Raw genomic sequence first — 24,059 nt, forward strand, 5'->3', positions numbered from 1 at the left:
GTGTTGTCCGGTGTTTGGTCAGCGATTGAGGTTTAGTGTGAAGATGGATTGTGAGGAGCTGAAGTGACCTTGGGACTGCTTGCTGAGGGCAGGACAGAATTCCTGAAGAGACACATGGTCTAGAGTGACAAGGCCATCTGCTGTAGCGCCAGCAGTAGGAGGAAGGTGTGTGTGGGGGGGGGGGGGGGGGGGGGGTTGGACACCGCGGGGATGAGAATTCCTTTTGCTGGGGTGTGGAGGGAGTAGATATTCTGGGATATCTCTGCAAGCACTCCGCTGAGAAACGTGTTTCTTTGGCATTTTTCAAACGGAAATCCAAGTGAGAATTTTGGAACGCTTGTTGCTGACGGGGGATCCTCACAGGGTTATATGTGGAAGTTATTTTTCTGGCTGTCGAGCTCTCCACGCAGTGACTGGTGATAATGGTCTTGGTGTATGGCTGTTTCACTCGGGTAGATCCAGTTTCCTCTCCGCCTCAGCACAGCCGAAGCTGAGAAAGCGGGATCTTGGTAGGCCTTCTGGCTCCGACCACTCACAGGATCATCTTCAAGGGATCTTCTTTTGAGTTGCGCAGTCTATGGAAAGGATCTACTTTCTTGCTGCCTCACTGAAATTGCATGGCCTAAACTAATGAATATTTTTATGAGGCGCCTTGCACCAGAGATGGGCCAGGACCAAACCAAGCAGCAGATAGAGAAGGGCCTGAGGTTGTATCAGTCCAATCAGACAGATAAAGCTCTGAATGTCTGGACTAAAGTGCTGGAGAAAACCTCGGATCCTGGAGGGAAGTTTCGTGTGTTGGGCTGCCTGATCACAGCTCACTCAGAAATGGGAAAATACAAAGATATGCTCAAGGTAAGTCTCCTAAAGATTAGCATGCTGTATTCAATAGCTAAATACAGCTTAGTTAACTGGGTAATATAAGTGAGTTTATGAGTTTATTCCATCTTTGAAGGTTTAAGTATTTTAGAACTTTTCTTTAGCCAACTTTTTTTTTAATAAATGTTAATGATTTTTTTATGTGGCTTATGTCAGTTGTGTGGTTAGTGTATTTGTAACATTTCTGTGAGTTCATGTGTTGTGTTATGCAACCAGCACTTGTGTGTGTGTGTGTGTGTGTGTGTGTGTGTGTGTGTGTGTGTGTGTGTGAGGCTAAATGCCATTAAGTAACTCATCCATTTAATATGTCATCATGTGTGCTCTCCCTTGGTATAGTTCATCTCGCAGTACCATTTGAACATTTCCGCAGTGTGATTCCACAAGCAATTATTCAAAGAGCAGAGGTCCAAGGTTCACCCTTTTAGTTCCATTTACAGTGATCTTGAGAAGCATGGGTTAATTTGTGGCTTCCAGACGATGCAGAGTAAATAAGTGTCCTGCAACCTGAGTATCAGTGTGGGGTGTCTTGTTGACATAATCATCTTGTGTGCAGCAGCACTGGCTCTCTTTCACCCAGCTTTAATAAGGGCTTCATAGGCCTACATCATTTAGAAATTAATCTCTGGCCTTTTTTTTTATCCACTATCAATTTGAATTTACCTTCATATTGTTATTGCAGCTGTACCGTCAAATGTTCTCCTCCTCACTCTCTGTTTGCAGTATGCTCTGGATCAAATCGACACAGCCAGAGAAATGGAAGACCCTGACTATCTCACGGAGGGATACCTGAATTTAGCGCGCAGCAACGAGAAGCTCTGCGACTTCCAGAAAACAGTATCCTACTGCAAGACCTGCTTAAACATGCAGGGTACCACCGTTAGCCTGCAGCTTAACGGCCAGGTGTGTCTCAGCATGGGAAACGCGTACCTGGGTCTCAGTGTTTTCCAGAAAGCTCTGGAGAGCTACGAGAAGGCTCTGCGCTACGCACACAACAATGACGACAAGATGCTGGAGTGCAGAGTCTGCTGCAGCCTGGGGAACATCTACATTCAGCTTAAGGTGCTCTTATTTGGTGGTACTGAGTCCAGCCATTAGATTATTTAATAGATCTTTTAAATGTGCTGCACTGTAAATACTTCATCACAGTCTTTATATTTCTTTAAAGTGTTTCTTAAATTAGATTAGATTCTTTAGATTAGTTTCTTAAATTTCAAACAAAGAACATTTCCAAGAAGCAAAAATCTAAAACGCCTTTCATCGCTGCTGGTTTCTCTTATTAAATCATTCAAAAACAACAAGTGCACCTTCATTACATATCCATACTGATGTTGCCAACACATTTGCATACTGCGATAAGCACGCCGTGCAAATGTTATCGTTGGTTGGCTCGTGCAGCATTAGGTGTTGTAAAACAAGGATGCAGTGAGTTCCCCGGGTTGGGGGGCTTATGCTGTACCCTTGACATCAGGGAGTAATCCCTCGCATTCCCAGGGGGGGATTGATTCCAATGGGATTGTGATGAAGTAGCTTTTGAAGAATGCACTCTCATATGTCATGTTATTTTCCGAAAAATAACTTAAGAGTATGAAAAGACCCTCATAGAAACTGAGATACTAAAGTATCTAAATGATGCAGCTATTTGTGGACAATAATTGGACATTGAGGGTCTCACTCATCAATAACCTCTACCAACAGGACTATGAGAAGGCCCTGTTTTTTCCCTGCAAAGCAGCTGAGCTCGTCAATGACTATGGCAAAGGTTGGAGCCTCAAGTATCGAGCCATGAGCCAGTACCACATGTCTGTAGCCTACAGGAAACTGGAGCGCCTGCCAGACGCCATGGAGTGCTGTGAGGTATTGTTTTGATAACCGTCCACCACATGATAACTGTCCTCAGAGAGACAAACTCACGTGACAGTGTGGAGAATGTCTCAGTTTTTGTTTTTTTGTCATCTATTCTGTGCCTTTCTTATTCCGGTGTTGCAGATAGCCTACAGTTGATGTTGTGCTGCTGACAGGTGCAGGCGCCAGTTGTTCTGTTGTACAAGGCCTTAGACCTCGACTAAAATATGCTCTCAGAGGCACTGGTTTAAAGTGTTAATGAAGAGGGTGGCTTCAGTATTCGGCCTGTTCTAATTATGTACTAAGGGTGAAACATAACTTGATGTCATTGCCTTGGAGTGCAGAAGTATAGTAACAAGACAGCACCGTGCATTCACATTTAGCAAACACTTAACGCATTTGGTCATATTTAGAATACCAGAGTACAAGGTGAAACAACAAACGTATCACATTCACACATCTCTGTGTGGTTTACTTAAAAATGTGCTGAAACTGATAGGTGAAATCACTGCATGCTGTTTTTAGAAATGAGTTCATTATTTACAGCTGTCAGTTGCAGTATAAGCATCTTAAAAGGCACTCATTATAAAAAAAAAAGTTCTTGCAGTGTTCCCCTGTGAAATGTATGCATCGTTCATAAGAGTTTATTTCACAAAGTGTTTTATACATAACAATACTGAAAACTTTACAGGTGTTTAATATCAGCTGTAGAAACCTGGCTAACTTAAAGTTTAGTTATTATATTCAAATAATCACAAATAATGTTCATTGTTTGGTTGTTTCTTGTATTTGAATTTCCCATCATGCATTTCAGCAGCTAGTGTGTTCTCATCTTGAACAGGAATCTATGAAGATTGCTCTGCAGCACGGTGACCGTCCTCTGCAGGCTCTGTGCTTACTGAACTTTGCAGACATTCACCGCTGCAGACGAGACGTTGACGTAAAGTTCCTTCCCTCGTTTATTTTCCTCGAATTGTTCATTACTCTTGCATCTATATTGTGAGCTTGATTCTATTCTCTTCATCAAACTAGAAAGCATTCCCTCGGTATGAGTCTGCGCTGGCAATCATGACTGAGATTGGAAACCGTCTGGGACAAACACAAGTCTACCTGGGTGTTGCAAAGTGTTGGCTTTTGCAGAAAGAATTTGACAAGGTAACTATACATTTGTTTTGTTACTTTCCAAATACAACATATTTGTTCAGTATTGTATTGGTGACCGGGCCTCCCTTGCTGGTTATTTTCCAGGCTCTTGATTCCCTACAACGAGCACAGGAACTGGCGGATGGGATGGGAAACAAGGTAAGAAATCTCTTTCAACAAGGAAACAAAACACACCAGTAGGGAGTGCCAACGGTTATTGATTAATAGGTGGATTAATCTGCATCTTTTTCAATAAAAGAAAAATGTTTTTCAAGGTTTGCAGAAAAAAAAAACGACTGTCTTTTTCCTAATGTGTATGTCAAGCTGTGCACGCTGAAGGTCCACTGCCTGAGTGAAGGGATTTATCGGAGCCGGGGGCAGCAGGAGGAGCTCAGAGAGCAGGTGGTGAAGTTCCTGCAGTGTGTGGAGGAGCTGGAGCTCTACTGCGGCATGTGTGGAGAAGCCATCGGGGACAGGGACCAAAAACTGCAGGCATTACCCTGTTCCCACATTTTCCATCTCAAGTGGGTGTTCTAGAATTGTGTGCTAACTAATCATTCAACACACAAACTTCAGTGTGAATGTTTGAGTGGATCGTTTATGTTTGATGTTGTACACACACTATGCCTCCAAATGAAGGATCCAGGTTAATATGCTATCACCATCCATAAAAGTAAATACTTTAATATTAACAAGTCCACTAGAACAATTAAAGCTCCTCACACAGATGTGTTTTGTCCCTCCAGGTGTCTGCAGACAAACGGGACAAAGGGTTGTCCTAAATGTTTCAAGTCCTCCATTAAGCCTGGATTCGTCTGATTGAGAGTCAGTGTTTGTATATTTGGATCTGCAGACACACGGTGAAGCTTTGCAGGCTGCTAACTGGTCTACAGTCAGCAGGCAGCCTAAGGATGAGCTGAAGATGTGTGAGGATGAATTCACTGCTCTGTGCAGAGGATGCTGAACTGAAGCCAGAGTGTGTCAGAGTGCCGCTCTGAGGACTCAATAAAGGCCTGTGTTTTGACAGACATCAGTCTCAGAGTTACAGCTGACTGAGGATGTATAACTGACAGTGGTACATTTCCATATAAGCTGAAGAAAAAAGGGCCTGTATCGCCTCTGTTGACTCGCAGTTTATGACAGAATTAAAATCTGAAGGAACTGTCCAAAGGGATTTTTGACTTGAGTTTTTATTTGAAGCATTAGAGCTGTTCAGTCAAATCAAGACAAAACAATCTCTATTAATTGCAGTCGTAAGATTTGTTATTTATCTTTTACAACACTTCCACTTGTTCTGTATTCAACAGTTTTCTGATGTTTTTTTTTTTGTTTTTTTTATCAGAGCACAAAGCCATGTCAAACATACGTATAACATATATTTATTACTGTATTTATGCATTTGTGTACATACTATCTCATGATATGTTGTGCAAACTTTGACTTACATGAGTTGTTTTGTAAAATCTAAAAACAAACTAAGGTCTCTTAAATATTCAGAACTAGTATGTCTTCACACAACAAGTATATGCAGCTCTTTTATGTTTGTTTGCTGATAAAGAAGCAGAAATTGCTTTTCCATCCATTTCTGGGAATGTTTTACTCTTAAGGCTGATAACAAATAATACTGTTGAGAAGGATACGATTGGGAAAGGATCTACTTTGACCAATTACACACTTGTCAAAACATTATTTATAGGGGGATAGTAGTTTGTTTGAATGTAGTGTTTTCTACACAAGCCCTAAGTGGACATGCATCCATCCAGACATTTTATTTGCTCTGTTTTCTCAGGATTTGTTATTTCCACTTGTTTTCTGAGATCTAAATGTATGCTCTTGTATCTCCAGAGTTGCCAAAGCACAAAACAAACAGAAGAAGTCAAACTTACCTCATTAGTGTAGGCAACAGAAGCATGGTATGTTGGAGTCTGACCTATCACAGAGACCAGTCTATTGCTTAGTTTTCTGGATGACCAGAAAAAGACCCCATTATCTCGAGAAGGTTTTTCTATCTTGAGTTAATGAGATCAATAAAATCTCAAGTAAACTGGAAATCATGCTTTACCACTGGAAGATGGAGTCAATACAATGTGTGGTTGCATGTCCACTCTTGGCTTTTGTAGTTTTCATTTAGTCATATGTAGATGTTCATTAACTTGTAAAACTGAGATTATTTACTTGGATTGTTATTTTAATGTGACTTTGTTGATTGAATGTAACTAGAGGGCAAATCCAGATCTCGTTGCATGTTTTATTCACAACGCTGAGTCACAAAGTTTATATCCAACTGTGCCAATGCATTCACTCACTACAGAATTATTTTTTTAATAACATTTCTTAATATACAGTGGCGTCACCATGGATATAACTTATATTTGTGTAAAATTGTCTTGACACATTTGAATTTTGAAAACAAAATTGTCATAAAATGAAATAATTATGGATTTTTTTATCTACAGTTACTTGTACTCAAAAATTAACCCACTACAAATATCTAATTGTGACATAACCTTGTGAAAGTACCCCATGTATGTTGAATTATGTGACTAAAACACATACTTAGTGCAACAAGGGGGAAAATCCTACTAATAATGTCACGCCTTGTAGAAACATTGAAAGTAGAACAAAAGGGCTGAACTACTTTACTCAACCGTGAGGAATGGATATAAAATACTTTTCTCTTCTCTTTTTCTCTATATGACATGAAATAAGGTCGACAGCTTGAGAAAAAATAGACCAACACATTTACTGCACAAGCACTTACTATATGATCCTCATTTGGTCATCACTACCTGACCTCTCTTGGGAACCACATCTGAATTCTCAGCATCCCAAATAACGATGATTCACTGTCTGTTTACCTGTTAGCACAGTCCACGGTAAACTTTTTGTAAAGCATATGATACTAACTACACTTTTTATTTACTGGTCCTGGGGTAAATAATATTTTGACAGAGAGTGCCGCCACTCATCTTTAACAGTTTAAACTACCTCTGTTTCTGCCTTTAAGCTTCGCCCTCCTCAGAGGATTATTGCAGTATTAACATCATTTAAATACATGTAGAGTTGTAATGTTTTCTAGACATCATGTTGTTATAACCGTGATTTTAAAGCTATAGACTAGGAAAAAATGCATCGTTGATATATTTATGCATTGAGTCGGAACATGTTACTGTGTCAAATATGGAAACCTTTTTAATTGTGGAAAATAAAGTGCACTGAAAGTAAATCCTAGTGTTACTACTGATTTTATGGCTGCTTTTAAGTACTTGAATTGTATTTTATTTTCATGAAGGCTAATGTATATTTTACATGTTTAAAAAGATTTTTTATATTTGATTTCCGAGCTGAAAGTGAATGTCAATCTGTTGCTGTGATGTAACAGTGACAGGTGACTTTAGGTGATTTTATGCTGATCATGTGGAAATATGTGACTGCCTTCAACCAGTCACACAGGTATTTCCTGCATTTACCATAAGTTTCAACAAAGTTACGCATGCAGTACCGCCTACAGTCAACACCTGAAGAACAGGAAGAAAAATATTGTTGAATTCCCCTTACAGAAGCACACTGATGTCTACAACAGCTTCACCGTCTGAAGAGGACTTACTTTGTCCTCTGTGCAGGGAGATTTACTGCGTTCCTGTTGTCTTAAATTGTGACCACAATATCTGTAAAGTTTGTTTACAGAACTCCTGGAAATGGAAAGAATGCAGAGAATGTCCTGTGTGTAGTGCCTTGGCTGGGCCTGGGAGGCCTCCTATCAATTTGCAACTAAAGATAGCTGTGGACAAATATCGAGAGCAGATGATCACCGGGAATATGGAAGTCTGTTGTATTCACTCCGAGAAGCTTCAGATGTTTTGTCAGAATGACGAAGAGCCCATCTGTCACCTTTGCCAAACATCACTGAAGCATAAAGTTCACAACTGCAAACCATTGGAGGAGGCAGCACAACAGAAAAAGGTACAGTCCAATGAAAAACTACAGGGGTGTTTACTTTACATTCACTCCACAACATAAAAACAAACATATATACATTTCTTTCAGAATAGAAATCTTTGTTGCCGAAATGAGCTCAGTATAGTTCCATTGTGTCACACGATGACTTTAATTTTAGATTTATAGGCTACCAGTTGTTAGTCATTTTAAACATCAGCAGTGTTTAAATACTGACAAATCAAAAAATGTCCCAGGGGTCAATAAGACGTCATCAATTGTAAAAAATCTTAAACAAAATGAGTAAAAGGATGAATGATGAAACCAAGGAAAGCAGCAAATTTCAGTATCATGGTGGTGAATTGAAAGGTTACCTCAGCTTAAGACTTGAACTCATAATTATTCTGTGAACATTTCAGAAAGAAATTTCCGACATGCTGGAGCCCTTAAAGAAAAAGCTCAGAATGCTAAACAAGACAAAGGTGCAATGGGAGGAAACGAGTAACTACATAAAGGTAGGAAGTCAGTACAAATGTCGAAGTGCACTACTTCACCTACACCCACAGGGGAAAATCTGAAGCACAACACATAAACATTCCTTTGGTTAGTGCTTAAAATAACCCACTCACTCCTCACTACAGTCCCAAACCCGTCAGTGTGAGAGAGCGATAAAGGAGGAGTTTGAGAAGCTACGCCTGTTCCTCTTAGAGGAGGAAAACACCAGACTGACGGTGCTGAAACAGGAGGAGGAAATGAAGATGCAGGTGATGAGTGAGAAGCTGGAAAACCTCATGGACCAGATGAAAACCCTCTCTGCCACCATCAGTGATACTGAGACGGCTCTCAGAGGGAGGGATTTATCTTTTTTACAGGTATGTCTGAAGAGACATTGTTAACACATTTTACCTGAACACCAACTCCAAACCACAACTTTCTTTTCAATGGTTAACAAGTCAGGTCCAGTTCAAAGTTCTCAAGTTCTCTTCTTGCCATCCTTGTCACACAGTTAGCATTGGTTCCCCTTTCATATACAGTTTAAGCCTCTTGGTCATGTGCAGACTTGTCATGTTGGATTCAATGCATGCTGCCAATTCATATGTTTTCTACATGTCATCGAACAGACCAGACTATAAGTCTAAACATGGCTGTTGAAACCATTTTTCAGAATTTTTTAAAAGTGTGCTGATATGAACTCTTTTTCGTATCACTGATGATGATTTATGGTAGCCTTGCACTAACAAATGCTATTCAATATTTATAGTGCAAACCCTAAATGTCCAGATAGTAAATTATCGATAAAACATGTGACGTGTAGCTCAATAACATGTCTTTAAATTGTACTTGGATGTAGTCATCTGCATAGTAGTGCATGTAACTATTCACTTTGTTTGATGTGGTGTATTAACTCCTCTTTTCTTGTGTGGTTTAAGGACTACAAGCAGACAAAGAAGAGGTACGTGAAAGTTACTGTTAGTTTAAATGAGCAATGACTCCAGAAGACAATGTTGTGATTATTTCATCACCTTTCAGAGTCAAATGTGTCATTCGGGAGCCGGAGTGCATCAGAGATATCCTGATCAACTCTGCACATCATTTGGGCTTACTGAAGTACAAAGTGTGGAGGAAGATGGCTGACATCATCAAACATGGTAGGAAACAGAAACAGCTTCAGTTATATGATTGTGTTCTAGTTTTCTCCCTGTACTGACCTTTGTTTACACTTTCAGTTCCAATCGCTCTGGATCCAAACACTGCCCAGTCCAACTTAAGGTTCTCTGAAGAGCTGACCTGTGTGCAGTTCAGCAATAAGCAGCTCCTACCCGACAACCCTGAGCGCTGCACTAACCGTGTGTGTGTACTGGGTGCCACCGGCTTCACATGGGGAAAGCACAGCTGGACTGTAGATGTGGGCCAAGGCAAAGACTGGTACATCGGAGTGGCCCAGGAGTCAATCAACAGGAAAAGCGCCGTCTTCCTCAACCCCACCGAGGGATTCTGGGTGATCGGCCTGCTAAATGGAGACTCATACTGGGCCGAGACCTTACCTCGCACAAAGCTTGTGTTGAAGCAGAGGCCAGTGAGGATTACTGTTAAAGTGGACTATGACAAAGGGAAAGTAGCCTTCATTAATGCAACTTATTTGACAACAATCCACACATTTAATGACAGATTTACAGAGAAGATTTTCCCCTATTTCTCCCCCGGTTTGTATGATGAGGAGAAAATCTCCAGCCCGTTGACAATCTGTCCTCTTTCAACACGTGTGGTGTTGGAATAGGCTCACATGCATCAGGTAGCTTTATGTAACAGCTACTCCAACTACAAGAATAAGAAACATGTTGCAAGGTTCAAATATTGGTTGCTCTCCTGCGTCTGATTGTTCAAAAGGTTTTATGCGGTTAAAAACAATTTGACCACTTCTTTTTATGATCATGTCATCCAGCTCATTTTTGTCCCGGGTTTTAACAGAAAAACTGAATATGATTACCTGATCCAGGTACACGTTTATTATCAGATCTGGATTTCCAGTGCTTTATGTTTTATCACACTACATGTAATTGTCCACAGGGGGTCCCAAAATCCATACAAATTCAAAGATCCTAAATTACTTTTAATGAAATATATGATTCTATTCTAATTTGTATTCCATGTTATATCATTTTGTCAGTAACACTGTGTTTGATGTCCTGCAGCTGTATCACCACAATTTCCCAGCTTGGAATCAATAACTATCCATCTATAATGTTTGAAACAATTTAAGAGGAAAACTCCTTCATTCTTTTTTTTATCCCTAATGTGAATCTCATCTTCTGTCACCAAAACAATACGGCATTCTAGTTGATAATATATTTAAAGTTTTTTAAAATATGAACTACCTTGTAAAAAACCTTTTGAACAACCTGACTTCATGTTGTAATCTTATCCTATGGCTTTGTTGGGTTACTTTTTAGAAAAACCGGCCCTAAACATTGTTATGAAAGCACTTCGATTGGTTCAAACAAAAAAAAAACTACAATTACTCACTTTTTGAATTGTTTAATCACATTTAGAACAAAGTCTGCAGATCAGTTCATTTGCTATCATTAACTGTCCTCCTTGTTTTTTGGTTTTCTCTGTGATTCCATATCTTTCAGTTTCGAGTCCAGTTTCCTTTGCAGATAGGCTTTCTTATTAGGGTCCATTGACTTGTCTTTCTTCCCGCTCCCTGCATAAATAACACCTTCTTTACTTATTCTCATCCGTGCATGGGACTTGGCTTTATCTCCACAGCCATGAACCTGGAAAAGGACAAATCTGATCAGGAAAAGACTAAATAAAGAACACACAACAATTTATGCTGTCATTTTATGGTCAGATATTCATGCATAAAGTTTCTTTCTTTTCTTTTTTTTGCACCCACATTTTCAAATGAGGTAAATCACAGCTGTAAAACATGTGAATAACAATAAAAAGAAAACAGTACTTTGGAGTCTGTTCCTGTTTTACCTCCGGTATATGATGACTCAGACAAAACTGCCTGTTGCAGAAGAGGCAAAGCTGTCCAAGCATGAGCACCGAAGCTTTACATTTGACAAAACTGCATACACTTTCGGCCTTCCTGACAGCATTGATGAGCGCGTCAAAGTCATCATCTGGAGCAGCAGCTGCAGCGATGTCGCAGGCGCCTGCCTTCGTGCGGTTCTTTCCTGGATGAAAAAAATGAAGAGATAGATTTGAGGTTGAGCGTGCACATTTGAGTAAAACAAGTTTTAATACTAGACGTTTTTAATTCAAACCTTTAGCCGATTTTGGCTTCTTTGATGACTGGCCCTGAGCTGGTAGGGTGATGCTCTGTTGCTTTTTTTGTTGAGCATTTTCTTCCCTTTTCTGCTGCTCCCTCTTCATCCGCTCCAAATGTAAACTTTTCAGGTCTAGCGGAGGTTGACAAAGTGTCTCGCTACTGGTATTTGGGAGTGGTTCTTCTTCGCGGGTTACTTCTGCTTCTTGTAGTTGTAACTCAGAAGGTGATGAGTCCAGAGGCCTGGACAGAGTGATACACCGGTCTCTCCCCTCACCTTTACTCTCGTGCACTAGTCCCAGCTCCTCAGCGATCTGATGGACCAGCAGACGGTCGTGAGAGTTAAACGATGATGGAAACTGGAGTTCACTTTGATTCAAGTCCTTGAGAAACTTCTCCACTTGCTGTCTGATCTCTATGCGCCTGTTCTGCTTCTTCTGCTCCTCCTCATGTGCAGATAAACAGAATGTTGTTTGCCTCTTCGTACCAGTACTTCCATCACCACTAGATGTCTTCTGTCCTTGTTTCATCTTGTTGGGAGGCGGATGTTTGGCCTTCTGTTTGGTGTTCACAGAGTCGCTGGATGATGTATTCGGCTTGCTGTCCTTCTGGTCGCGGGTGTAGTTTTGTGGCACGATGTCCTGGATGTACTCGAATGCTGTCCTGACGGTGCCAAACTCAGTCATATGGACGATGAGAGACTTCAGGAAAGGATGATTCTGGACAGTTTGGGTGTCGCAGACCACAGTAATGTGACGTCTTGCACGTGTTACAGCAACATTTATCCTTCTGTCCTCGGCCAGAAATCCAACATCCCCTAAAAAATATATATATATATATATCATTGAGATCCCAAAGACTTAATCACATCTTAGATATGTCATGATGCATTCAATGTATTCAGACAAACATTAGAGGGAAAACCCAAAATTACAAGCAGTAGCAAGTGTGCTTGTTATTTTGTTGTCCAAGTTTTTTCAAATTGCCATCTAGAGGATGTTATTTGTTCTACCATCTGCATTAATCCATACTAACTGGATTCAGCTTTTAGTGAGGGACCAAAAAAACACAGCTAAAAAAAGCAAAGGGCTGAGCTGGATTTATAACAGATCCTCATTACTATTGAAAACAAACGATTTTGCTTTCATGATGGTTAAAAAATAAAATTGTAAGACACACACACACACACACACACACACACACACACACACACACACACACACACACACACACACACACACACACACACACACACACACACACACACACACACACACACACACACACACACACACACACACACACACACACACACACACACACACACACACACACACACACACACACACACACACACAATATGGCAGAAAAAAAATCAACATTTCTTAGCAGAAAGAAAATGACCTTTTCTGTTGGATCGAACTAATGACAACACCACAGCCTCCTTCTCTCTGCCCTGAAACCCATCCACTGACTTTATCTCCAGCTCTGGATGCCTGGCAGACAGTCTCTGACGCAGAAGATCCACCTTTAGAGACATGAAAACGTCAAAGTCGGCTTCAGACACAAACTTGTTCTTGTTTAACTCAACATTTTATACTTTGATTTATGTTATTTATTGATTTACATCATCAGAAAAATCTTCTATCTGAGACTACGGAGTACGGGCATTATTGCCACGACACAATGAACGCAGTTGATCAAAGTTTTAAGATACAGTGAGAATCAGGGACTTACTTGTAGATTGTACGGAGCAATTACAGCTATGTCTTTGGCTTTTAACCCAGCTTCAGTCAAAGTCTTAATGTGCAAATCAACAATATCCACCTCACCTGAAAATAAAGAAACAAACTGTTAGATCCCACTACACAAGAACTGTAATAAAACTCTTCTCTTAAAAACCTAACTGACCAACCTTGATTGCCTTTTGACTGTTCATCTGTGACCTCCATCTCATTTAGACCGCAGCCTGCAGTGTCGATAAGAAGCAGCGGCGTGCTGGTCTCATCCACACAGGCGACTCCTGGTAGATCTCTTTTTCATCAAAGGCACAAACATTTGCTTTTTTTTTAATTTTTGTTGTTTCTTCATTCAAATACAAAAGAGAGACAATCTCCAAGTCAAAGTTCACACTCACTTTAACAAGTGTGCCTCTACAGAGCTGTGCGCAGTCAGTCTTCCCTGGTACATCTCTTTGGAGGCCCACTCCATGATGGTGCTGTTCATGCGGTACTGAACTGTTAGCATATGCACCACAGAGTCACCACACAGCTGGATTAGTCTTTCCATGAGGCTGAGGGACAGGCCTTTGGATGCAGCCCTGTGAAGCATAAGATACTCATCAGCAGAATATTCAAAATATATAAATAACAAGACTTATGGCAAAGAAGTTCTCTATCTGCTCCTTGCTGAGAATGACGCAGTCCTGCAAAGTAAGATCAGATTTTTTTAACGCCACTCTTTATTTTACATGATTGTTAAATTTGTCTTGGTACTTGTTTTTTTTGGTGCAACAACTCGGATTTGTTTTGATTTCTGCTCTTACATGTCATGTTAACATTGCAGCTATTGCAGATGTCCTCAAGACTTCATTGCTCTTCCCTCTTCCCCCCTTAGTTCATAACGTAAGTATTTCGTCTTCTCTGCTTCTTGTAGCGAGGACCAGTCTATAAAAGGAACTGACGCAGCCTCCAGAACACTCCTTGGGGATTTCAATATCATTTTAAACTGAATCTGAGAAGAACCATGCCCACTGAGCATTTCTCGTTTTTTGTCATTTCTCATTTTCTACTTTGTCCATGTCTTAATTATCCCACGTTTGTATCTCTCGTCTGTTGTTTGGAGACCCGGGTATTTGTTTAGAAAATCTGAACATAAAAGGCTTACTGTACACAAACATCTAGGATGTCTCACAGGACAATTCGGTAATATTAACAGTTTTTATACAAAGATTTTTTTTCAGAAAACCTGTTTCTTTTTTTACTTTTGGGATTTGATTGTAGGTGGTAGCTGCTTGTAGTCGCCGGCCAGAATACACTTGCGTGCTCTGAGCAGAGCGATCCAGCAGCTGCTCTCCAGGGCCTGAGCACACTCGTCTATCACCACACAATCAAAATGATCCACCGGCAGGAACTTTAGAGGGCCGTCATCACAAGCACCTGCAGACACACACAAGTGCCTTCTAATTTCTTTTCATCGTCAGAGCACTGAGAGCAATCACATTCTCCTCACTCAGAGCCATCGCTCACCTGTGTTTGTTGATAAGACAACATCAGCACTTTTAAGGATCTGAGTGATGGCTGTCGCTTCCCTGGTCTTCAGCTCTTTTTTTAGCTCCTTTATTTCCCTTCTGAAGTTCCCTCTGTCTGCTTTTTCATGCATCTTCTTCATTCCCATCTAGAAACAACAACACATATCCACCATGTTATTATTTATTACACAACATCCAAGACTATACTATAAAAAACTATAAAAAGGTAAGGAAAAAGTAAGAGCACAGTCATACTTACAAAAGCTTTATCCATGTCTTTACGGATGTCAGCAATGATGTTTGCATTGTCACTCTGAGCGAGGATGGCGTCAAGTGAATGTTTCTGTATGGACTCCAGCAGCCTGGCAGGGTGACCCAGCCTCAGGACTTTTGCTTTGCACCGAGCTAACCTTTCCACTAAATTATCCACAGCCACGTTAGAGGGAGCACAGCACAGGACCTGAAGAGAGGCAGAATCCTGTTTAGACTAAGACGCTGCAATGAGACAGTGTGTAACATTAACCCCTTGACACCTGAATTTGTTTCCAACTATTAAAAAAAAAATGTTTGTGCTTGAAAGCAGAAGTGTTTCTGCTTTCAAGTGGATCCTAAATTAAGTTGATTTTATTTGAAAAAAGCACATATATAGATAATACATAAAAATAGCACATAAATAGCACATCCAACGGATGTTGTTCTGTCTCCAACTGGTCCTATGACAAACTAATGTTTGCAAAAGGTTCCTAGGTATGTATTGAAAGTGCATCAACCTGCAGTGGAGGAATACAGATGGTATTTTGGCTGCATTTGGAGCGGAAGCGGTTTGATGCACACATCGCGACAATAGGCATCAAGGGGTTAACAAAACATAGCTAGCAAAGTAACTGCACCATTCTGTTGTAGACACATTTTCACAAAGTAACTCTCATGCACCTTTTGGCCTTGTTTGACTGCTTGCAGGATTATTTCCACCACTGTGGTGGTTTTGCCAGTGCCTGGTGGTCCATGAATCACAGCCAGCTCTCTCTGAGACAGAGCAAAGGACACAGCGCCTCTCTGGGAATCATCCAGGTTGGAGTTTAAGAACTCTACTTCATCTGTTGGAACATAATAGAACACCAAATTCAGTCTGTGTATTGTATCAGTACAGTACTGTATTCAGTACTGATCTGCAATGTTAGATCAGTTGACAACAGCATGCATACATCTGTAAAATGTACAACCAGCTCCATGGGGAAATGACATGAATGATTTGGGTTGTAAGGCTTGACTTACTTGGCTGTGACTGAGAAGGTTTCGTGTCTCCAAAAAGAACATTGATCAAATTTCCAGCTGGTCCATTACCATATCCATTTAAAGCATTCAGGGCCCTGCAAGCACAAAACGCACAGGGAGGTTTTTTCTCACTTGTCTCTGATTTGCTGCTCAGGGCAGACATTGCGGTAATAACATTACACATGTCACTTACTGTTTCATTCGTTTGTATGTGACGTCATTTGCCAACTTTAAGAGATTGTAAAGGGCGTTATCATCGAAGCTATCGCCATCCTTTGTATCATCAAAGGCCACACTTAAAGAAGACTGGCTGACCCTGGTCACTACTCCTGTGCTGATTTGTGAGGCTGCAGTGCATTCGCCTGTGTCATACAAGCCGACTATATCCCCTGTGAGAAAAGAAGCAAAAACTCACGTAGTGCCAAACAAAAAATGCAAGTTGAAAAATAAACCAGGAACAGATCACGTGTTTCACTCCTCTGTCTCACCAGGCCCAAAGCTGTTGCTTGGCAGAGTTGAGAACCCAAGATGCTTTCTTGGCTCTAGGACGATGACTGTGCGACCATAGAGGCCCGTGAACTGACTTCCTATCTGCAGCTTCAGCAGGCAAACACCTTTACTTTGAAGATCCTTGAGAGAGATGTTCTCCTGCCATATCCTGATGGAAGAAACAAAAAGCCCAATCATTCTATAGTTACAGCTGATTAAAATTTGTTTTTAACAATGTTGGGACAAAAATGTAGCCAGCAGGCTAATTTAGACTCCAGCATTAATTAAAACATTTGTCCCTGTCTGTTAAAGTCATTCAGTTTATCTACGTGCAGCCTTGAATTTATGTCTGCAGCAACTAAAATCTATAAATTGAAATTGATTATTTCATCAGTTATCTCAGCTTGAGTGTGCAGGACTATTATAGATGGGTTTTTTTCATACAGACTGAGGTTGTTGAATGACAGAGACATGTTTTGTTTTTTGAATAGAGCTGTTAATGACATTATGGGAACTGTAACACGAGGTTTAGGTCACATTGTTGTGTTATTGTACATACCTGGTTTCTTCTATTTCAGCTTCCCTCTCCTCTTGTAGAAGCTCGAGTGTCTTTGACACAAATTGTTCAACCGCCATCTTTAACTGAACAGAGAAAATAATTAGTGTCGATGCAGATGTTCATGAAAAAAACATCAGTTTTTATTTCAACACTGCCAGCAATGATGTGTTGTTAGTTTAAACTCAACAAGTCACATTTCAGTGATGAATTTCATGCTGTAGATTGAGAATAAGAAATATTACTTGCTACAAAATTGTAATATTATTACACAAGTGGTGAAATATAACGTCATACACAATATAGATTTTAGAAATGTTTGCAGTTCAACCACTACAACAGAGGTAAATACTGTAGCCTACTTTAAACTGAATCAAAGGAGAGATTAAGCTGTTACCACACGTACACGAGCTAATAACAAGGTCATACATGAAGAGTAATAATATCAAAGTAAACCACCAGGATCATCCTGCAGCATGTTCACTCATTGTGTTTCTACTTGTACTGGACTAACATTATAAACGCAGGACTTCAACTGAAGGGTAGCTCTTTTAGTTAGTTGTGCACTTTTTATTTAGTACACAGATATATTGTCAACTACTCCGAGCCATTACAACACATACAAGTCAAGCTTCCTTATGATAGCTCCTAAAATGCTGACATGTTAGCTTGCTAGCAACACTTCACTGCTACAGTTAACTTCATCCGTTGAGCAGGCGGTATAACACTTACCCATGAATATATCCGTGAATGAACAACGAAAGAAAAGATCACTTTAAATCATAATCAAGACCATTTGCTTCTCTGTGTGATATCTAACATTACACTAGAGTTATGTTAAACACAGACTGACATCTTCTACTGTGTGTTTGCAGGTGAACATGCTGAGCGACACTGCCACCTATCTGCTCGGATGACTTCAACACAAGCCACGATTAAAGACTGTAAATATTGTGCACACAGCCTGCTGCCTCTCTCTCCTTTACTTCTTTTTCTCTCGTCCACCCCTATTATTTACAGTCTGCATCCCTATTGGAAGGGATTAATGCGCAAGGAAAGGACGCAAGAAGGGATTTAAGGGAATTCAGATGATCTCTTGTTCCTTACACATTTTATTTTGAAGAAATCGAGCGGAAGTTAAGTCAGCTCAGCTGACGCTCCTGAAACACGTTGCGCTGAGTTGTCAATCAAACTGAGATCAACCGCTCGACAGATAAAGCCAGACTGTTTATCATTAATTCATGCTGTATGTGATATAGCGATGAACGGGCCTGCCTGTGCTTGAGTTTCAGTGTGAATACAAACCGCGGGAGGATATGCTGTGTTTCTATCTTTCAACATCTTGTTCAGGAAGGAAGCACTTGCACTGCAAACCAGCAGTAGATCTGGGCTAACCAAATTTAGTATTTAACTGCTTCACAGCTCCTTTTCACTGCACTTTTTTGGAAATGAAAACGACATTATTCCTGCTGCACGCCATCTCATGCTGCTTGCTGGTCAGTAGCACACTTTCAAAAAGTGATGTGAAGAAGTCCAATAAAGCAGAGGCCGAGGTGAGTAACTTCATGTCTTGTACCTTGAAACAGGTGTGAGATGACAGGTTGCAAGTCCTTTCCTATATGCATGTTTGTTGACTCACATTAAATGTCCAGAATCAGTAAAAAAAAAAAGGCACCCATCCTCACCTTTAATCTGTTCTTTTGATGACGATGTTTGTCTGTCACTGAACTCTTTATTTTTTTCCTCTTGCTCTCCCTGTTCAGGCTTCAACACCTGAGTTGTCTGTGTTGGAGAGAGGCCTTGTTGTGTCAGACCCTAACTGGAAAGACATTGTGAGGGAGGAAAAGAGACACTGTGCCCACATTAAAAAAACATTTCAAGGACAAGTTCTTGGATATGTCACTCCTGTAAGTATTGAACATTTATTTGTCTTGCTGCTTTTCAGAGTTGACACGATGATCACAGTATACAAAGACATAGTTTGTCATTTTCCAAGTCCGTCTCAATGCACATTTTGCTTGAGTTTTGCTACTTAGAACAAAATCTAAAGTCCTCTCAGAAAAACATTTACAGGAAAGTTAAGTTGAAACTAACATAAGTCAATATTTGCCAAATAGTTCCAAAGTTTGATAAGATATTCCCTTTGTGAAATAACTCGTTACTTTCACACATTTGACAATTGTTATCAAAAGACTGAAACGTTGACAGAATTCAAGTTATTAGTTTATCCAGCAGCACGAGACGGTTTTTTGATTTGTAACAAGAAATTATTCATTTATCATTTTCAAGCAGAAGACACAAACATATGTTAATGCAATGTTCTGCACAGTAAAGATAGTTTTCCTTTCAGTCATATCAAGAGGAAAAAAGTCACCATGTAAAAAGCACTGTGAGGCACATCTTTTAAACAAAAAAACATTATAAATATATTATATAATATATTATATTACCATTAAATGGATGTTCAATGTCATAAAATCTCACATTAGCACTTAACAGAAAAGACAGAGCATGTACCATTAATCAGATAATACCAGCTGATCAACAGATTGATACGCCTTTTCCTTATATGAGCAGAAGGTTCTGCATGTGAGGCATGACTAGTGACCAAAGCCAGCGAAGAGAACGAACACTTCTGGTTCTTGATATTTTGGTTGCATCAATCATTTGTTTACGCAAAACAAGTAAGTGTGTTATTAGAAAAACGATTAACAGATTAATCATTGATGAAAAGGCTGATATTTCTGATCATTAAGTGAAGAGTTTTAAGACAGAGATGTTCTCTGTACAAGGAAAGTTTCACAAAAAAGAGAACTTATCCAGCAGTGTTCCATGTGCAGGTTTTCTCCTCACTCACACAGTCTCAGCATTTAGTGTCTTTTTCTTCTATCTCCAGTGGAATTCCCACGGCTATGACATTGCCAAAACATTTGGCTCTAAACTAACGTCAGTGTCTCCAGTGTGGCTTCAGGTCCGTCGACGGGCCCCTGAAACCTTCGATGTTACGGGACTCCATGATCATGACCCAGGTAGACAATCATTTTTATTCCATCATTTTAGTTGATTATTAAAACCTCCCACCAAGAAATGTATCTACATAAAGGGATTGTTTTGCGTTCCTAGGCTGGGTCAAAGCTGTACGCAAGTCTAACAAAAAAGTTAGGGTGGGTAAGTAGATGTCCCTTCTTCCCTTCATACAATTGAACTTGAGTCTGTGCATTTTTGTCAGAGCATATCATTTCAGATAAGGCTCTTTTAGTGTGGTTTAATATTTAAGTCAAATGTTTCCCCCTTTAGTGCCTCGGCTGTTATTTGACGGCTGGTCTTACCAGGACTACATGAGTGTGCTGGCGAGTGAAGATGAAATTGAGGAGCTTGGAAGTGAACTGGTGGATGTTGCAAAGGTAATCAAGTGTTGAGTTTAGCTGCATGTCCCACGTGCCTGCGTTGTGTTGTTTTGCCTGTGTCAGGTTAATGAAGCTCTGGCTTTGCAGACTGAAGGTTTCGATGGTTTCACCTTGGAGCTGTGGAGCCAGCTGGGAGGTAACAAAAGAAAGTGAGTGATTCTGTTGACATGTCTGCTTGACACGTTTTTGACTTTGAGGTGTGATTAACAAATACAAATCAAACGTGAACATTTTCTCCATACAGAGAGCTGGTCCACATGGTGAAACACGTATGCGAGACATTAAAGGCAAAAAGATTGGACTGCATTCTAGTCATTCCACCTGTGGTGACAAGGTGACTATCAGCAACAATAGATGCCTCAAAAAAAACAAAAAAACGCAGAAACTGTTTCTGACTTCTCTCCATTTTTTTTTTTTTTTTACTCCATAATAATCAGTGCAGGTGAGCCGGGAATGTTTGGCAAGGAGGAGTTTGAGCAGTTGGCCCCTGTAGTCGATGGATTCAGCCTCATGACTTACGACTACTCTAGTGGTGCCAGGTAAGTGTCAGAGACTTGTGATGTACATGGATTCAAAGACGATTAACAGCATTTATTGAGAAAATGTTTTGAGTGATTTGCTTTTTTTCTTTGTAACAGAGCGGGCCCGAGCTCACCTCTGCCCTGGGTGAGAGAATGTGTCCTCCAGCTTGCACCTGACACTCAGTGGAGGCACAAGATTCTGCTTGGACTCAATTTATATGGCCTTGATTTTGCAAGCCAGGGAACGGAGCCTATTCTGGGGGGAAGGTAATATAGTTGGGAATAATGCTGACAATCTGATATTCTAGCCATCAAAGTCATATACCGTAAATTCCGTACTATTGAGCGCACCTGGATATAAGCCGCACCGGCTAAAAATAAGTAAATAAATGTATTTGTACATATATAAGCCGCACTTGATTATAAGCCGCAGGTGTCCATGCTATAACAAGAGCTATTTACACAGACGTAGGCTACCGGTAACATCCGCAAATACTGTAGCGTCCGTACGGACGTTAAAGGACGACGAGAGCGTTCAAATAATAACTTAATAACCCGATCACTGTCGGCCGTGACCACGCCGTTTACAGCAGAGAGCAACACATAACTTGCCGTAACAATCCAACTCTCTCCCCCAGCGTTCTCTCATACAGCCACTCAACACGTTCTCGCTGGTGCATTCACTGACTCTCCACATAATCGGAATTATGAACACATTATCAACTACTGACTTTACAACATGAACCGTTACAATACGAAGCCTAGCCGACGGTGTCTGTAACACGGCTGATGAAAAAGATGACCGTAATATATTTCACAAGAAAAAGTCCATCCATTCACTGCCTCAGAATGACTTCACTACTCACTTCCTCAGTCTCTGTTGTCGCTGTCAGTGTCATCTTAACGTGCAGCAGCTCTGTTAGCTTCTTTGACAGCCAGGTCGATCGCCTTTAACTTGAAAGCTACATCATATGTATTTCTCCGTGTGTTTTCCATGATGAGGGTGCGTGCATGAAGCGCAAAATGACTGATATTAAGATCCGACGTGACGAAGTCAAATGTTTTTGCGGCAGAAGCTCATTGTCCCCCAAGAAAAATCCATGCATTAGCCGCACCGGAGTAGAAGCCGCAGTGCTCGAAGTGTGAGAAAAAAGTAGCGGCTTATAGTCCGGAATTTACGGTATGTTTGGAACTTTTAAGAGCACTGACTGCAACGACTGAGCTTTGGCTCAACATTTCTAATGTGAAGATGGTAATTTAAGATTGAATGTGTGTCACAGAACCAGAAACATCCTAATACCCACATTGCAGCTTAGTCTTAACAAAAATGTAAACACGTGAATGTGTAGGTGAACCAAACCTTTTTCAAACTTTAAACGAAATTGCTCTATGTGATATGGCACAACTAATATATAATGTGTTTAGTAAATAAAAAGCTGATATTAAGCTCGTCTCTGTTTTACTGCAGGTACATTGAGATTTTGCGAGAACACCGGCCTAAACACCTTTGGGATGAATATTCTGGCGAGCATTACTTCACTTACAAGAGGTGATGATTTATCATATTTAAAAGTCTACAAATGAAACTTTAAACTTTCAGCAGCATCTTTTTTTTCTCTTCTAAATATCTGTGACTGTCATTTCAGGAGCAATGCTGTCAAACATGTGGTGTACTATCCATCGTTAAAGGCAAGTCTTGCTCGAGCTTTAATTTGTGTTGAAAGAATGATTTGATAAGGTGAAGTGATGTTTTCAGTAGAAATACTGTGCAAGAGCTTAACATTATTCAAATTATTTTACAGTCAATGTACATGCGGATCTCTTTAGCAACTGAACTCGGAACAGGGATCTCCTTATGGGAATTGGGACAAGGACTGGACTATTTCTATGATCTCCTATGAGAGCCGAATGGAGACTGTGGACATACAATCATCAGCACATTGGAGTGGAGGAGGTTGGGTCCCCAAAATATGTTCTTGCAAACAAACAAACAAAAAATCAAGAGCTGTATGGTGGTGTAACTTTTCTTTTGTGAGTGACATGTTCTCAACTTTTTTTTTTTACTGGTTTCAAAATCAATTTGAACACATCTGGGATCTGTAGATTCAAATGGTACATGAAGTGGTTAAAAGGTACTTTTTTTGTTACTCATGGATGAAACAAACTGAAGGAGATCAGAGAACAACAGAGGGTGCATGATCATCAATATGTACATGACGGTTCATATGAAAGGTTATGTTGTTGTTCTTAGGCCTTCAGAGTTCACCTGCCACCAACATCTGCAGCCTGTTTTCTTCTTCTTTCCAAATCTTCCGCTCTTAAGCTTTTTATTTACCACAGAACCAGTTTTGCACTTGAAGAATTTGGTTTTCGCTTTGCGTGAAAAAGCATCAATTTCTGGCATCTGCTTGAAACTGCATCCATCCCTAATACCAAAAGTGAACTTTTTTTTCCATTTTCAAATCAACACCTTTGATTATGTGTTTTTTTATTAATTGTGTTCCTTTTTATAATTGACCATGTTTCAGGTTGTGTTTTAACTCCATGAATATAAACTTGGAATGACTCAGCAGTTGATCTTGATGTTTGTGACGTCATGTTTATTACTTGGCACCACAGAGCAGGATCAGATTATTTACAGCAAGCGAGGTCGACTGTATTCTGTCCAGTGATTAGGTGTCTGTCTATTACTACGTGCACAGCATCTTCTGGAAGCACATGAGAAGGTTTTAGAAATGTTGTCTAAACAATGTGTGCCCTTGTTGCGAGAGCGCAGGGATCTCGGCTAAGCAGTTGGCGTTTTTAGGAATTATTTTAATATCCTAGTTTGTTGCTCTTATGTACTACTTGACCTTGAAACCTCTACCCTGCCTCACTTTGATTGCTTGGTCTGGGCCGAGTGTGAATCTCGTCAGGAGGACCAATAACTGCCTTTCATAAAGATATCGCTGCTGACTTGAACTAGAACATCACTATTGGTTAT

The 24,059-nt window shown here is 40.3% G+C and overlaps 4 protein-coding genes across 4 annotated transcripts; 3 read left to right on the top strand and 1 right to left on the bottom strand.

Moving 5' to 3' along the window:
* Positions 1-195: 195 nt before the first annotated feature.
* Positions 196-7,090, top strand: rapsn (receptor-associated protein of the synapse, 43kD). Its single transcript, XM_079346710.1, has 8 exons — positions 196-855; positions 1,600-1,938; positions 2,575-2,733; positions 3,563-3,661; positions 3,754-3,876; positions 3,970-4,023; positions 4,189-4,388; positions 4,611-7,090. The coding sequence occupies exons 1-8, from the start codon at positions 631-633 to the stop codon at positions 4,681-4,683; spliced, it is 1,272 nt and encodes a 423-aa protein (XP_079202836.1). The 5' UTR covers positions 196-630; the 3' UTR covers positions 4,684-7,090.
* Positions 7,091-7,798: 708 nt separating this feature from the next.
* On the top strand, positions 7,799-10,395 carry LOC306825461 (zinc-binding protein A33-like). The gene is made up of 6 exons (XM_079346234.1): positions 7,799-7,827; positions 8,220-8,315; positions 8,442-8,672; positions 9,231-9,253; positions 9,331-9,449; positions 9,528-10,395. The coding sequence occupies exons 2-6, from the start codon at positions 8,235-8,237 to the stop codon at positions 10,076-10,078; spliced, it is 1,005 nt and encodes a 334-aa protein (XP_079202360.1). The 5' UTR covers positions 7,799-7,827; positions 8,220-8,234; the 3' UTR covers positions 10,079-10,395.
* Positions 10,396-10,820: 425 nt separating this feature from the next.
* ighmbp2 (immunoglobulin mu DNA binding protein 2) lies at positions 10,821-18,025 on the bottom strand. Its single transcript, XM_079346989.1, has 16 exons — positions 17,881-18,025; positions 17,152-17,234; positions 16,592-16,761; positions 16,297-16,492; positions 16,104-16,198; positions 15,762-15,925; positions 15,088-15,288; positions 14,827-14,974; positions 14,562-14,736; positions 13,716-13,898; positions 13,494-13,612; positions 13,316-13,410; positions 12,983-13,106; positions 11,577-12,395; positions 11,287-11,486; positions 10,821-11,078 (listed from the first exon to the last, which is right to left on the bottom strand). The coding sequence occupies exons 2-16, from the start codon at positions 17,226-17,228 to the stop codon at positions 10,884-10,886; spliced, it is 2,961 nt and encodes a 986-aa protein (XP_079203115.1). The 5' UTR covers positions 17,229-17,234; positions 17,881-18,025; the 3' UTR covers positions 10,821-10,883.
* A 297-nt stretch (positions 18,026-18,322) lies between these two features.
* On the top strand, positions 18,323-23,618 carry LOC306825986 (chitinase domain-containing protein 1-like). Its single transcript, XM_079346990.1, has 12 exons — positions 18,323-18,701; positions 18,912-19,055; positions 20,045-20,177; positions 20,272-20,316; positions 20,446-20,552; positions 20,643-20,704; positions 20,800-20,889; positions 20,993-21,094; positions 21,194-21,343; positions 22,545-22,625; positions 22,723-22,765; positions 22,879-23,618. Exons 1-12 carry the CDS (start codon positions 18,597-18,599, stop codon positions 22,975-22,977), a joined length of 1,161 nt encoding a protein of 386 aa, XP_079203116.1. The 5' UTR covers positions 18,323-18,596; the 3' UTR covers positions 22,978-23,618.
* Positions 23,619-24,059: the final 441 nt, after the last annotated feature.

Source organism: Symphodus melops (genome assembly GCF_947650265.1).
Source record: "Symphodus melops genome assembly, chromosome: 6".
Classification (NCBI taxonomy): Eukaryota; Metazoa; Chordata; class Actinopteri; order Labriformes; family Labridae; genus Symphodus; species Symphodus melops.